The 16,851-nt window shown below is 29.4% G+C and overlaps 1 protein-coding gene across 1 annotated transcript; it reads left to right on the plus strand.

Annotated features, from left to right (window-relative positions):
* Window positions 1–14,133: 14,133 nt before the first annotated feature.
* LOC119687437 (protein IWS1 homolog) lies at window positions 14,134–15,889 on the plus strand. Its single transcript, XM_038101749.1, has 5 exons — window positions 14,134–14,216; window positions 14,296–14,806; window positions 14,870–15,239; window positions 15,302–15,706; window positions 15,770–15,889. The coding sequence occupies exons 1-5, from the start codon at window positions 14,198–14,200 to the stop codon at window positions 15,887–15,889; spliced, it is 1,425 nt and encodes a 474-aa protein (XP_037957677.1). The 5' UTR covers window positions 14,134–14,197.
* The last annotated feature ends 962 nt before the right edge of the window (window positions 15,890–16,851 follow it).

Raw genomic sequence — 16,851 nt, forward strand, 5'->3', positions numbered from 1 at the left:
ACCAATTTTTGTTAATAAGATTTATTCAAAAAAACAAAAAAATAATAATAATAAGTAAATGATCTTTTTCTGTATCAAAACTTGATGAAATCACAACCTACCTACTCTCAACAGCTCCCGATTTCATGTTAAAACCTATGTCCTTGACAATCGAACTAAATCGATACTGTCATCATTCCACATATCATCATTTTGACATCATTTCACATATTTTTGTGACCCTCAATTAGGTCATAAATCAAGACAAATGGATTTTGCTTACTAACTTGTCTCCTTATAACTGGTTTTCAGGTTTCGACTGGACCCTTTTTTCAGATACCCGTGCCCTGTGCGCATCTTTTCCCGTCTCGTACATTATGTGTATTTAGTCAATCACTCCAAGTCAATCGCTTCAAAAATCTTTCCACAAGAGCATCGTCTTTTATAGAAAGAATATACTGCATATCAATTTAGAAAAGAATATCAATGTCATGAAATAATGCATAAAGCTCGTGACCAGCTCGTATAGGAGCCACGATATCACGAAGAATTTTTCTCTCAAACAGATTTAAAGCTGTTGGATATGTAATCATTTGTGATAGTGTTCATGACTTCATGACAATAAACAGAAACGCAGGTGGGTTAAGCCATGTATAGATCGTAGATTGTATCGATTGAGATAGAGCTCTCCATTTTAATTTGCTTACTAAGTTCCTTGTAAATGATAATACTTCTTTTGATCTTCTGACTATTATGTTTGTTATTACTTATGTTGGTGCCACATAAATAATAATTTAAAAGTTTAATAACATTTCTAGTTGTTTTCATATATTTTACTTTATACTAATTCATCGTCAAGTCTATTGTTGCAAACTTGTTTTCGAAAGCAACATAAACAGTAGTAACAATACGCTTGCTATACCCCCTAATATCGATATCGTTAACATATGAATACACCTAGGCACATTTGTGGAATATTGTGCGATTACGATTAACACTTGTAAACATGTGATCTCTGATGTCAAAGATCACAACGATATTCATAGAAGATATAGAAAATGATTCTGATAACAACAGAGTAAGAGTATTTTATAAAAGAGTGAGTAATACCAAAAAAGGCTATTAGTCCCGAGCAAATATGTGCAAAAACCTTCTAGGAGAAATTATACAATAATTTCGTAGAAGTATACATCACGTAGTGTGTTCTACTGATAAGTAAAAGTCAATAATTCTGTTTATATATTATACATACATAAATAGTCTAGACTTATACACATTAATGATCAACATTTGTATGCATAGACATATCGAGGTGCTCACAATAAGTACACATGTTGAACCCAAAAAAATTATGCTTCTTTGTTAAATACCATCAACATTATCAACCTTTTCAGACGCGCACATACTAACTAATGCTGATTACATTCTCCATGCACAAATGCTACGTGCAACTAGCAACTAGCAACTAACAACTGGCAACCTGCAATGATGATATCCGTGTAAGGAGCAGGGACTAACGAAAAGCGAGCAGCATTGGCAAATATACGTAAATAGTAAAAACTGAAGCGCAAATAGGAATAAAAGGAGTAAACGTTAAAAAATATTGCTGTGAAATATATTCGTAAATGCAATTTATTTCAAAAGACTTTTTCACATTACTTTATCACGTTTCCCAACGGAAACCGGAAACTCTGACAGAAAAACTCATTGCTTTTGACATTTTTCATTTTTTTCGTCAATTTTTTATTTTTAAAACAAATAAAATTTAAAAAGTTTTTACTATTTATGGCAAATATGGTAACAACAAGTAAACTAAATCAAATACACATATATATAAATAAATATACCATATATGAAATTATAATACAACGGAGCGGTAGAAAGGATTAGACATGTTCCAAACGAATTTAAGCGTAAAGACCCACTTCTGCACACACCACGCAAATCCTGTTGCTGCGGCTATAGATGTTGTGTTTGTTTATGGAGCGTTAGTAGTGAAAGTAGAAAGTTTTTGATACCCAACGGGAATTTGAAAAAACAATATTTATTATAAAGTTTATATATATTGCATTTGTTGGGTAAATGAATTAGTCTAATGTTGTAAAAGTTGAACGTGAATAATATTAAATTAATAACTAACAAAGTTGCTCAGAACATGTTTCAAAAAATTACTTTCTAAGTTTTTTTTATTAATACACTCATGTGGCTGATAAATATATGAGTCAAGCGCCATTAGTTTATTTTTGAAATTCTATAGAATTTTAATAGAATTTATTACTGCATTACAAAAAGTTTTACAAACCAAGGACTATGTCTACACACAGATTCGGACATTTGGATCGAAGACTTTGAATATCGGAAATATTTGCGCTAGTCGAAAGTGTCCAAGCTTATTAAAAAGCAAATTTACTCTATATTATGTATTATTTTATTTATAAAGGAAATGTCTTCTATTAAAAATAACACTTAAAAAATTATTTTGCTATGGATCATCAGAGCAATTTGTCTTTAACCAATAAAAGCACAAACAAAAAACTAGATTAAACTTATAATTGATTTAAAAAAAAAAAAAATTAGTTATTATGAATAAATTATTTTCTTTATAAGTTAGAAGGGTTCGAATAAAAATAAAAAGACAACAACAAAAATTTTATTTTATTTATTGAAGTTTGACTGACCATACAAAACTGTTTCGAATATTAGCAAGTGTGCCTTAGGAAATATTTGAATTTTTTTCAAATAAAACATTTCGCCAAACATTCAACTCATTACTTTTAATAAACATAACCATATAAACTAGATTTCGAACCAGGACTTCTAGCTTATCTCTAAACTACAATACGATTGAGAATATAGAAACCGAAACGCTACGACTTCTGTTCATGAGTAACTCTTAAATTATTCCATCTTTTAAAAATAACAGTAAAGATATTATTTTGTTCTGCATCATCAACGCAACTTGTCTTTAACCAATAAAAGCACAAACAATAAAATAGATTAAACTTATAACTGATTTAAAAAAAAATTATTTTCTTTATAAGTTAGAAGGGTTCGAATAAAAATAAAAAGACAACAATAAAAATTTGAGTTAATTTATTGCAGTTTGGCTGACCATACAGAACTGTTTCGAATACTGCTTAAAAAGTACTCGGATTTTGAAAATTAAACACACAAATTTAAATATTATTCTAAATTTATTTTATCTCCTTTAAAAGGTACTCCATCTGAAGCGATACACATATGCCAACGTTTAACCCAATCTTCTATACACTTTTCGTAGGCCCGTGAAGGTATGGCTTTTAGTTCCTTCAGCGAATTCTCTTTTACCGATTCAATCGACTCAAAACGCTTACCACGAAGGGGCAATTTGAGTTTCGGGAACAGGAAAAAGTCGCACGGATCCAGATCTGGCGATTATGGTGCCTAAGCGATGACAGTGGTGCCGTGTTTGGTCAAAAAATCGCGTACAACAAGAATTTTCCATAGTTAAAATCGCTAAATCCACTTGTGGTAATCTAACATTAACAGCTGCTGCAAACAAACTAATTGACAGATGGCGCTCAAATTTGTCAAGAAAGGGTGTACCAACTTAACAAAAAATTTTTGAAAAAGAACTCTTACTTAAGGAGTAGTTAACAAGCAACAAAATACTTTTTGAGCAGAAGGTATTAGCAAGTACTTATCATCAGTGGGCCATAATAGTTTCAAATAATAGACTGCAGATGGCAGAGTTATGCAATATGTGAAATGTATAGTACATACTCGTACATAATAAAGAAGAGTGGCATGAGAAGCTAAGTTCCTTCGAAATAAAACAAAGTACTGTGTTTATATATGTATATTCGTTATTTACGCCTCCAAACAAACTGAAACGCTCCCAAATAATGTTTCTATCTATGGACCTGTATCCATGCTATTCTTTTCTTTTGATTTTTTCCTACAATATTCCCGTGCAAACTACAACAAAAATACTTTGAAATCCTGTGCATAATTCCATTTAATTTCTCATATAAATATTTTTAGTACTGCAATAAAGCTTTTTTGTGATAAATATACTACTAATATATATATTATATATAATTCTATATAAAAAAATAACTATCTTATTGTTTAGATGTGTTTGCATTTTAATATACACTTATTTATAAGAGTGAAGAACTCCAAGCCTGAAACTTTTACTTAGTGTTGTATTTCAATATGAATTGACTTAATATAGAAAATACAAATATATTCTGTGTAGAATGTATTCAAAATTTGAATACCGTCATAATTTTTTTCTGCAAGTTGGTCTCACCGTATATTATGTTACTACGCAAGACTTAAGTACGTTCTGTAAGATTCATGTTGCACAAGCAATCAAATGATCGTCGGTCACTTTTATAGACATCATTTGTTGTTGATTTTAATCTAAATTAAAAATTTTAAAAATTTCAAAACAATAGCAAATATGATTATGGACGACGTGGCCCTACAGGTAGACTTCATTGAAGAAAACCAGTAAGGCAACAACAAAATACATAGTAAAACCTGTTTAAGCTGTTTAGTATTTATTTTATCAATGCTCAGTGTCATTTCTTAATAAAATGGACTACGGACTCATGTTGTTATATATCAACTCTTTATACAATTATACTCTTGAGTGTTCTGCGATAGCGCAAAGCCATCATTTAGCAGTAGTTTTTGCCAAAACATTTCTTTTCTGTTCCCGAAGTATAAATAAACATTTTAAAGAATTTTCTGGGACGAAAGAAAATTAGTAAAAGTAATTAAAAGTCATATGTACCTTAATCAGCTCATGAAAAATATTTGACTGTTTATATTAAAATCGTTACAATTTAAAAAAAAATTAGTAGTTTTATACCTACCTATTTTCAAAAAGAGTGTCCTGATGAATTTAAAAAATTCGATTAACTTCAATTTAAAAATAGTTTTTTTTATTTCCACACTATTTCTCATGGCTGAAACGGTTCAATAAATACAACATTTTGGTACAACGTATCGTGTACATCACGCAGCGCAAAATAAATATTATATTTAACAGATATAAGAAAAATATTGTCGGAAAACTTATATTTCGGCAGGACTAAAACATAATACACACACGTCCATAAGCGTTGAAAGGACCGCTTGAAAATTTATATGCAAACTCGGTCGGTACAGTTAAAGTACACAGCACATATATGGTATATACCTCTGCGTGCTGCTTCCCTTGTATAAAATTTATTTGCATACTTATTTTTATTTTTACTCTTTCATCATTAAAATCAAAATATTTTTTACGTATAATATTTATTTGGACTATTAAATATTGTGGACTTTCCAATTTAATTTTTTCACAACTTTATGTGAAAAAATGGAAAAAGTTTACATGGTTACTCTTACCCAAAATTTTGTATTTAGACTTAACCTATTTTTTCTCATTTTTATTGTCTTTATGTATGAGTACGGGCTTCACCAGCAGTTCATGTCGGTTCAAAATACTTTTATAAAGCGATTCATTGCAGTTTTTTGATAACTTTGCAAAAGAATTAAAAATGCTTTTTATGAATTTTTAAAATTGTTTCATAAAAGTTATCTCTTTCCAAGTATATGTATAAGCTAATAATTCTATGGGTTATTTTAAATTGATACCCTTATATATGCAAAAAACAAATACCTATACAAAATAAAATAAATAAAAAGTATCTTTTTTTTAATACTGAAATGTCACCAAAGCTAATAAAGTAAAAATAAAGAAACTAAAAAATACTAATAAGAAAATAATAAGTAATGCATTTAGTCGCATTAACTAATTAACTAATATTAACTAACAAAGATTATATTATTTTGATTAATTTTTTTTTTATTTATCTATTTTTACAACTTGTAATAATATCGGTCGATGTTCAATATGAACATGTCTTAACCTTGGGAGATGCTTCCTGAGGAACAGAGAAAATGTTCTACTTTGTGTATTTACGAGTTTCAGGTTGTCAAAGGGAACTGTATCCATACCCGTAATTTAATATCTATTTTGTTGTGTGCTTCTTTGGAGGATGCAAGGAAAACGGAGGTTATGATTATTTACTATAAAAAATATTTAATCTCAAAATTTTTAATACATTCACTTTTTTTTAATAAATTATTGTATATAGTTATCTGATTATGTTTGTAACATTTTTCTGTGAAAAAATTTTAATTCTATCATGCACCGTTTTCCTATAATCGGCCTTTGAAGAGAGGTCGAATAAAAAATTTTTTATTTAAATTCATTAAAGATAAGAATATAAACAGGCTACTTAACATTGAAGTACTTTGACTTTGAGAGATGAATCCCAGTTGTTAAAATTTTATATTAATATTAAATTAAATTACATTAACATTAAGTATTAAAAGTAACTATTAAAAATGTACGGGTTATTTAATTTTTCAGACCATTGAATAAAAAAAGGAACTGGTATAAACATATGAAATGCAAAAAGAATAGCTGCTCAAAAATCACACATATTTTATATTTTTTTTCTAAGCCGCTGTTTAATAATTATCACTTCAACCTCAAAAATAGAAAATTACTAAATACTCAAATAATTAGACCAGCACTACTGCACGGATGTGTTACATATAGCAAGGCCCTAAATACTGCCATAAAGCAATTACAGATAGCACAAAACCTGGCTTTAAGAAGACTATTTAAGATTCCATGGTATATTAGAACAACAGACATATACAGAGATCTAAAGATCGACTCAGTAAAAAAATTTAACGAGGACAGAGCCCCAAAATTATTCACAAAAGTCGATGGGTTGCCCAACACCGCCCAAACAAACCTCAAGTCCACCTCAGGACCCACAGGAAGATATGCTGACCTACGGTCCATTATCAATTAAAAGACAAATAAACGATATGAATATCTGCATAGTTAAAGCCTAGTGTGGGGCAGGAATAAGCCCCCCAGCTACAAAAAAGTAAAAGTGCGCAATAGCACTAATTCAAGAAACCGCAACAACAATGAATGAAAAATATTCATTTTTTTATTTCATTACTATTGTTTGTCCGGTTCTTTTTTTATGATGTTTTAATAATATTTATCTATTGAATTTCCCATTTAACTTGCTAATATTTCGTTCATATGACTTTTGTATCCTATAAACATCTCCCAAAGTGAGAGGACCTCAATATGAAACACCATATATACTGCTTCTTATATTTAACGAAATCAATAACTAGAACTCATGCTAGTAACTAGAACTTATAGATTTTTTCGATTATTATAATTGTCTGAATTAGCCTACAGTTATTACATTACTATAATACTCGTTAAAGGCGGAAAAGTAAGGGGCTTGAAATTAAATTTCTCAATTTACTATATATTACCTTATAAGTGATGTCACAGAAAAGCTAGATAACAATATAAAATATTCATATTGCACACATAAATATTTATAATTAATAAATAGCAAAAGGTAACTAAAGGTGAAGCTTGATAGGCTAAATACCCCACCCTACTGAAATTGTTCGAATAACTATATTTCAAAATCAATATTCAGTATTAATGCATAATAGATAAGATGAATATATTTTTAAATTAGTAAGATTAAGTTATTTACATTTCAGGCTGATGTGGTGTACTTGGATTTAAATTAAGATTTATTAGGAGAAAAAAAAGGTTAAATGATGCATTTCATTAAAATAAAGAGCTAACGATTTAAGTGGTCCATGAGACCAATTTCAAAGTAGTTTAGTGGGAATATTCTCCATGTGGGCATAATACTACGTTTACATTGTGAGATTAAGATAACGAGATTAAGTTAAGCTACATCTTTAATCTGTACCGTTTACATAAGTAATCATAGGCATAATAAAATTGCTTGATGCTTGGAAGTGGATAAAGTGGGATTATCAGACATGTAAATATTTAAAAGTTGGGAACCGAAAGTGTTTCATAACTCATAAAAAAGTTTTGTTATTTTAATTACTTTTTAAATTTAGTATATGTACTTGTAATTTATTTTGATTATATTTGTAATATCAGAAGTCTTTAATAAAAGAAAGTTTTTTCCCAACATATCTTAAAATCGATGTTATAATACAATTTATATTAAAACTACTACTGTTCTTAACTAAATATGAAATATAAATAAAATTTGTGAGTTCCTCTAGGTTTCTTTTACAAACTAAAATAATCACTTATCGTCGTTCAATGCAACAATTACCCACAGGAAACACTCCTGAGTATCTATCAATCCAGTCATCTGCTCATTAACAATTTTCCTTAACAATTACACTATTTAGTAATTAAAGCTCAAATGCGTTTGAAATTGGCATGACTGAAAAATTTTATAAATGGATTAGCGTGTATAAGTTAATCTGTATCTATGTAAACACTAATTAGGTAATTACCATTAAATTAAGCACATCAAGTATGAATAATTTAATTTGAAAGCATATTATGTACTTGTATCACTAATAATTGTAATCACATCACTGAATAGTATACTCGTACATAAAAGTAAGTACCAGCATCAACACATACGAGCACAGTCAACATGTTCAGATACGAATCTCTAAGTGTGTATAGCATGTGTATCTGTACATTAAGTATCTGAACCTCAATATCTTGTGCACTTATAGAGCATTGTTTGTGGCACTCTCAAGTGCGTGCTACTGATACTTACAATAAGTTCTTAACTGTTTACAAACAATATTGATATGTAACGAGTATCAGTTAACAAATGTGCGACAAAATATTGTTTGCACGTATATTAATATTAATATATTATTAACTACGAACGCTATGAACTACGAGTACGAAGGTAGATACTCCCAGATACTCCCTTACAACCACACGTACCGACTAAACTATGAAAATTCGGTTAAAGTTTGGGTTGCTGCTTCAACTGCCACAAATTCTGATTAAATTTTATTGGCAATTAAGCCTAAATACGAAATATAATTGCAGTTCAAAGATGCCCTGCACATATCGGGTATATATCTACTCGTATGCATGCGCATTTCTTTGTTTATGTCGGTCCATGCACAATCATTACATAGCAATAATTTAACTAATTTAATCAGTCTTTAATGTTTTAAGTAAATTATATATGCATTACAAGTAATTAAAAATAGAAAATGCCAGTATTTAACACACATTTAGGCAAATATTTGTATTTAAGTGAACTTTTATTAAATTTGAGTTAGATTTATTAATTTGATTTATAGATAAGCTTAGATTTCACTTAAGTTAACTTAAGTTATTTTATTAAATTTTAGTTTTTAATGCGACTAGAAATTAAAGGTACTTAAATTAGATTTATAGATAAGCTTAGATTTCACTTAAGTTAACTTAAGTTATTTTATTAAATTTTAGTATTTAATGCGACTAGAAATTAAAGGTACTTAAATTAGATTTATAGATAAGCTTAGATTTCACTTAACTTGACTTAAGTTATTTTATTAAATTTTAGTTTTTACAAAAATTAGAAATCAAAGGAATCTAAGAACTGCGCTAAAGAATAAAACAGAAAACACAATAGAAAAAAGCAATAAAGCAACTTTACCCGATATTCCTTATTTTCTTCAAAGAAGCTAAGAAGTTCAAGTAAAATGAGAGCATAAACCATGTTCAGGCTTAGCACATATAACCCATCATAATACCCAGTGACCCGAAAGATCACTAAGAAGTGTCTGTGATTTGCAATACTATTGAGAGATGCTTCTAGTGCAGCCTGACTATCACAGCAAATATTAATGTACTTCCCACATCATTTTTCTTGATAATCCAGTAAGTCACATTCCATAATGCAAACTCTTTTGCCAAGAGGACGGTCGTTGTACATCTGTTAAGAAAAGAATACTTGTTGTTATCGTTCAAGTACCAACCAGACAAAGAAAAAACATCGTTACCTAAATAAATCATGCAATATTAACACAAAGTTAAAAAAACGGAGCGGATTATCTGATTTATAAAGTCTTTGTAGTTTCGTTATTACTTTCAATCAAAACTTTTGTGGGTTTCCGAAGGTTCGTTCTGCTTAAAGTCGAGTAATAGTACGCCACGGCTAATATCGCTATGAAATTTCTTTTATGCCTGCGTAAAATTCTTATAGCTTGTTCTTCGCTGACAAACAATAACCTAAATTCTTGAAGCTTTTTATCATTTCTCCCGCAACACTCACCTGGTTAACAAAGTCATCATGAAAAACATTTTTGCTATAAATAGACCCAGAGCTACTCATATTAGAAAGTGTGTATTTTATGGGTGGAAAGAGAAGTCTTCAACGTAAAATAACTAGATGCACCGACTGTGTTATTAGCAGTGATGGAATGAGAGATAAAATCTGCATATAGCTTAACAATTATTGTTGTCAACAAGATAAATAATCTTATTATGCTTATTACTACTAGTAGTCAGAGTGAACTAATAATTACTGTGAGTTACTGTACAGTTTCTATTCTATTCTAAGGCGGCGCACGGTCCTGTCTTGACGAAGTTAATGGTACAAAAACTATAACTTTTTCTTTCTTAGTTGTAAAAAAACTTAATTCAGATGTTGTGGTACGAAAACTATCCTCTATGGGGCTAAGCCTATCGTTTATAGAGTAAAAGTCGTTATTAATTTAATAGACGTTTCGCAAGCTGTATCCGCAAATGTTTGATCAGTAGTGAAAGAATCAATCAAGGGATTAGCTGATATGTACCTTTTAAGGGCAATTTAACCTAAATTTAAAACATGATAAAATAAAAAAGATTCCAACGTTGACATAGCTTTATGTAGTTGATCTGAGCAGTAGAACACATGCTCTATATGCATGACTCGTTGTTCTTGGTTTAGATCGCTTTATGGTATCGTGGCAATTTATGTAGTTACATTATGGGGCGCAAAATCTAGTTGATCTTAATTTATTTTTATATTATATTTGTTGTTGTTTTATATATTTAATATATATATATGCTTTATTTTTAAAATGATCTTCAAATATTAATTGTTTTAATCACCAACATTTTTAAATAATAATTTTGTCTCAAAACGGGCTAACTGGTCAATAGTTAAAAATATATTTGAAAAAATTTTTTTATTTAAACCAATATTTAGACTTTATTTTATAATCGTCTTCAAGGTACTATAGATATAGATTTTAATAAACAATTTTTTTTTAAATGTATATTATATTTTACCAATATGCCAATTATTTATAATTAATATCTGACATATATGTTTCTTTAAATTAGTAGAGGTCATTTTGTAGAGGACCGTAATATTTATTTTTTTTTTGTTTTTTAGTTTCTTCAATATTGACCTTATATCTTCTCCATACTATAGTTCCTTTCCATACTATAGTTACTTTTTAAAGTATACTTTAAAGGTACTTTTAAAGTACCATATTCCTTGAAAGAGTGGAAAATAAAACAGGTGAATACCATTTATGTGATACTTTTTCAGACTTATTTTAAATAATCAACCTACTAAAATGTTGTAAAAAACGTAAAATGCCATTTTAATAAACTCCACTTATTTGTTTAGTATCACATAACTGCCTATATATTATACAAAAACTCAGCTTAACATATTTGCTTGACAAGAATCAATATCGGCGTAAGCGATTGGCAACGTACATATAAGGGGTACTTAAAACTGTATAATTTCATATTAAAATCTCGACCAAATGCTTCATATTTGACATCTAGAAAATTTTGATATATATATTTTTTTTTATGGGTTCATTTTTTTTATGGGTTTATTTGAGTTACTAGAACAAATAAATAAATAAATGTGTTTTAAAGTTACATGGAGTTGTTATAATTTTTTTAAAATAAAATTAATATTTTTTTCCTAATTATATTGCTAAAAACACTACCACATCAAAAATTTCAAAGTACCAAGCATAATTTTTTCATGTTCTATATCAACTCTACCTTCATGGTTTTCTTCAAATAACTTTCACTCTTTTCGATTTCCAAATGTGATAGTTTTTCAGCATTGAAGTATATATACTTCAATGTAATAAAATTTGCTGTAGCAACTCCAAATTTTTAAAGAAATTAAAATTTTGGAGATCTAAAACAGATCTAAAACAGAAAAGGGTTTCAAAATTATACTTTAAACTTCATAAATTTTATCTAATGGAACTATTTCCTTAATCACTTCAAAAATGAAATGTGATTAAAATGAAAGTACTTAGGATAATAAAAATACACATTTCACACAAAATGTAAGTTTCAAATTAAGTTATAGACTTAATGCTATTGCATAAGCTTTAGTTGTTTCTTAAATCTGTATCTGGATACGTACAAATCGTTGTATCAAAGCTGATTATAACGTACATTCACAAATTTTCCAAACGTTAAATATTAATTATCAAAACCTAAGATTGCGGCTGGTCATATTATAAGCCACCGCTCAATGGCGTTTCGGATATGTGAAACCATTTATGTAACCGCAAGGATACTCGAAATAACGCATTTGATATGCTAAACTTTAATTAATTTGTAATCTTAGGCATTTGAATTCGGCGGTTTGCCATTAGACACAAAACATCAATGGGACACAGCATACGCCTACTGCTGGTATACATAATCAAATGTCAGCCCGTTTGACGACATGACCTCAGTATAGTCGTGAGGTATATATTTTACCAACAACAGAACAAAGTTGCTTACGGTCACGCCCATCATTTCAGCAATGAACGCATTAAAGTCAAATTACTTTACGAGCATGTCGACTAATAACAAATTATTTTGTGGAAATAGTCGATGAGTTTATGGTGCACATGATTGGGATTATTCCATTCTATAATAGATATGTGTAATATTTTAAAACGCATTGTCATGACAAGCTTAAGTAACTTAACCGAATACCAAAATTGAACCAAAAACCTATAAGTCACTTATAAGGTTTGAATGTTATATTTTCAATGTGTGTATTGTATTATTAATATGTGAGAGTTATTTAAGAAATCAATAAAGAATACACTAAAATATTTAGATTTCATTTTATATATATCAAAACTTGATTTAACGAAAACCCCGTCAGATATTGAAAACATAATGTTTAGAAGCATTTTGTAAATTTTTTAGTGATCGGAATAAATAAATTAAAAAACAAATTCTAATAAAAAAATAATTAAATAATATAAACAATATAATAATTATGTTGAAACTAGTTGAGTCAGTGCACTTGAGCACTTTTACACTCTATTAACTGGGAGGTTTCTCCAAAACCACTCTCTATGCCTTGACTGAATTAAACAATTAAGAGTATGATATTCGACTGACGATCAAGGTTCGCTTTCAAAAGATTCTTTTTTTGGCTTAATCATATAGGTACATAGTTGTATAATAATAGTGACATACGAAGAATGATCACAAAAGATCTGAAGGAATAAACGCGGTTTTTTCGGAACAGATTGTACAGTTTTTCTGAGCCACATGTGGACCGCGACATATTTTTAATCAACCACAATAAAGCAAATTTTCTTTTGATGTATTGGTAAGACTACACTATTTTGTTTTTATGATATATAAAAAATATAAATTATTATTAGTTAAATAAAACTAAATTTAACATTATAACTTCATTTTTAATTTTATCAAAAACAACTACGAACGTATATATTTCTTTCTGCGGCCCTCCAATCTGTACAGTAATTTTTGTTGGCCCGTTCACTGAAATATGTCGCAAAATTGCTGTCATCCACTAAAATCATATGAGCAGAAATAATAACAAATTGCAATATACTATTGCTCTTCTATTACTATACTATTTTGTTTTCTTTTATTTATGCCAATTAATTTTATAATATTTATATTTCATATTATACGCGGCACTACTAAAAACATGTGTCAAAAAAGCATTTGATATATTTTTAAAGTAATGCCAATTTGCTTACACCAGAGTTAATGCATTATTTTTAAATCTGAGAAGAAAAAATTATCTATTAAAAACGCTATATTAAATAAATCCACCATAAATATTACTAATATATAGTATTAATACTTATTTTAGTAGAAAGTTCTTATTAATATTCACTGAATATATTCGTTGTTTGTTTTTTAAAATCATATGTTTTAGGAGTCATCAAACAACGTTTGTAAGTGTAAACAGTGCATAACAAACACAAAAGTGAAGCCACAAATTACAAAATGTCATTTCTTCCTTTGCACGATCACCACGCGATAAGGAAGTGCAAAACCAATTGGCTTCGCTGTTTCGCATCCAATATTGGAGGAATTTATACAACAATGGAATCAGAAAGTTATGGTAAGTGCATATCTTTCACATTTGTGAGGTTATGTGTATGAAATAATTAATTAATATCGAAATCTTGTGAAAATGTCAGTATTAACGCAACCACTCATTCCACCTGATATTGTTGAAGAGAGCAACGAGCAAAAAGAAAACATTGAATTAAATGAGAATATCGGTAATGCAACTATCAATTCAATATGTGCTTTACGTGAAGGCCATTTAAATTCAGGTTCAAAGCATTCAAGCCTTAGTAGACGCTTGCATGGTGATAATGGCACTACACTGCGCAGCAGCCGCTTACGAATCAGATCTCGATCAGGTTCAAAGGGATCTGAAAGTAATAGCCGACGTCGATCGAGAAGTGGCTCAAACAGTTTTCGTACTACTAATAGTAATCGTAGTCGGTCTGGTTTAAAACAAGTAAATAATTGTTCGCGCGGTGAGGAGCAAGCAAAATTAAATAAACGCCCCAATGTAACTGATGCCGGTAAGGTTGATAAGGAGCAATCTGGAAACAGTGCAAGTGAACATGGAAACGTGAATGTAATCAATACTAAAAAAAGCTCTGCTGCCGATGTTACACCTAAATCGATTAACAAAAAGTAATGTTTATCTGTCTTATATATACTTAAATTGTTATAAATAAATTTGTAATAATTTTTCAGAAGTGATGATTTTTCAGAGGTGTCTGATTTTGATGCCATGTTTCTTTGTAAAAAGCAATGGGGAAGAACACCACGTCGCAAATTCGAAATGGACATTGATAATGAGAATGAGAATTTAATTGATCAGTTGATTACGAACATGAAATCGGCGTTTGATGAGGATCGACAATTGAAACTCTGTGGCAAGCTCGCGACTAAAAAAATCTCAATGCTGAAAGCAGTGATGTCACAACTCATTAAGAAAGACCTGCAATTGAGTTTTATTGAACATAATGTACTGGATGTCCTGGCAGATTGGTTAGCACCCTTACCAGACAAAACCTTACCATGTTATGATATACGAGAGAGTATTTTGAAATTACTCTTAGATGTAAGTTTCAGACACTCAAACTTAACTTCAATATTTCATTTATAATTTAATTTCATGTATAGTTTCCTCCTATCGACAAGAGCTACTTAAAACGTTCAGGCATTGGAAAGGTTGTAAATTATTTATCAAAACATGCTGATGAAACAGAAGAAAATCGGAACCGGGCAGCCCATTTATTTTCGCAATGGGCACGTTCGATTTTCGACATAAATGATAATTTGAAGACTATGACTAGAGTAGAACGTCGAGAACGGCAACTAGCACAAATGCCAAAACTACGGCTGTCTTGTGAGCCCAAACCAACCACACCCACTGAGAAGAAAGTTACTTTTGAGAGTTCTATCGAAGGTAAAAATCAATCAAAGTCCAAAGAAACTAGTTTGGAGGCTCGAGCACGTATTCCATCGCCATCGCGTAAAGACTATGTTATACGGCCAAAATCAAACTTAGAGCAAAGTGTGCATAATGTAAGTACGAGAACTGAGTACTTTTAAATTCGTTTACTAACTTTATTTTTTCTTATCGCATAGATTAAAAAAAAACCAAGTTTATTGCAAAAGCATATGAAAAAGTTTACTAGTCAGAAACGCTTAAAACAATCTAAGCCAGTTGAGGGTCTTTCTGTTGATGGTCGGAAAATGCCGTTATAAATATATTTTCAAGTTAAAATATTAGCCTCGGAAGTCATTATATTTTTAACGTTTTATTGTGAAAACGTCGGATCGAAGATAAATAACATATCATCAATTAATATCGATTAATTTAATTTATTGATTTAATATATAAAACTACATATGAAGCAAAATGCTATATTTTGTATTTGTCTATAAAATAATTAAATAAAAGTTGAATAAAAATAATTGCTTTAATTTAGATATTATGCTTTATTTTAGCCGTGTGGTTATAAATGCCTTGGTTTCATCAAAATATCGTGTGGTTTAGTTACAGGGTGTGTTTTTAAACGAAATAAAGATCCTTGCCAATATTATTATTTCATAATACTTAACTTTCAAGAATCTTAGATACTATTTTTGTATATATGTTATTACATATATACATTTATGTAAGACAATATGCCTTTACAATTCCTTATCGATACCATGCAATTTGTTCTAAGAAAATTTTAAAATTTTGACCTCACAGATCGGGTCGAACAGTCTATTAAAATCAATCAAGTTGCTTTAAGGGAATGGAAGAGACATAATATACTAATTTTATTTTCAACCTTTGGATTAAAAATTGGAAATTAATAAATAAATAAATTCGATGACTTTTGGAACAACATATATCTTTAAAAATTTTATCAATTCCAAAATCTTGATCTGTAAAAAAAATATACTTAAATAATTTATATATATATACGGATCTTTTCTGTGCATTTAACAGATTTGTCAAATTCTTTAATAAAATTTTTGATTTTTATAAAGCAGAAAGCTTTTTGATATTCTGGACAAATCTTGACAAATTTCAAAGCTCAAGTACCTAGTGCTTCGCACCACACTATGGTGTAAAGTGTTTTGTATAGAAAATTATTCGTAATTGTTCGTAAATGTTCGTAAAAAATGCTTGTAAAGAGCATATATTTTAGTTAAGAATATTTGACATGCATGCA

Source organism: Teleopsis dalmanni, chromosome X (assembly GCF_002237135.1).
Source record: "Teleopsis dalmanni isolate 2A chromosome X, ASM223713v2, whole genome shotgun sequence".
Taxonomy (NCBI): domain Eukaryota; kingdom Metazoa; phylum Arthropoda; class Insecta; order Diptera; family Diopsidae; genus Teleopsis; species Teleopsis dalmanni.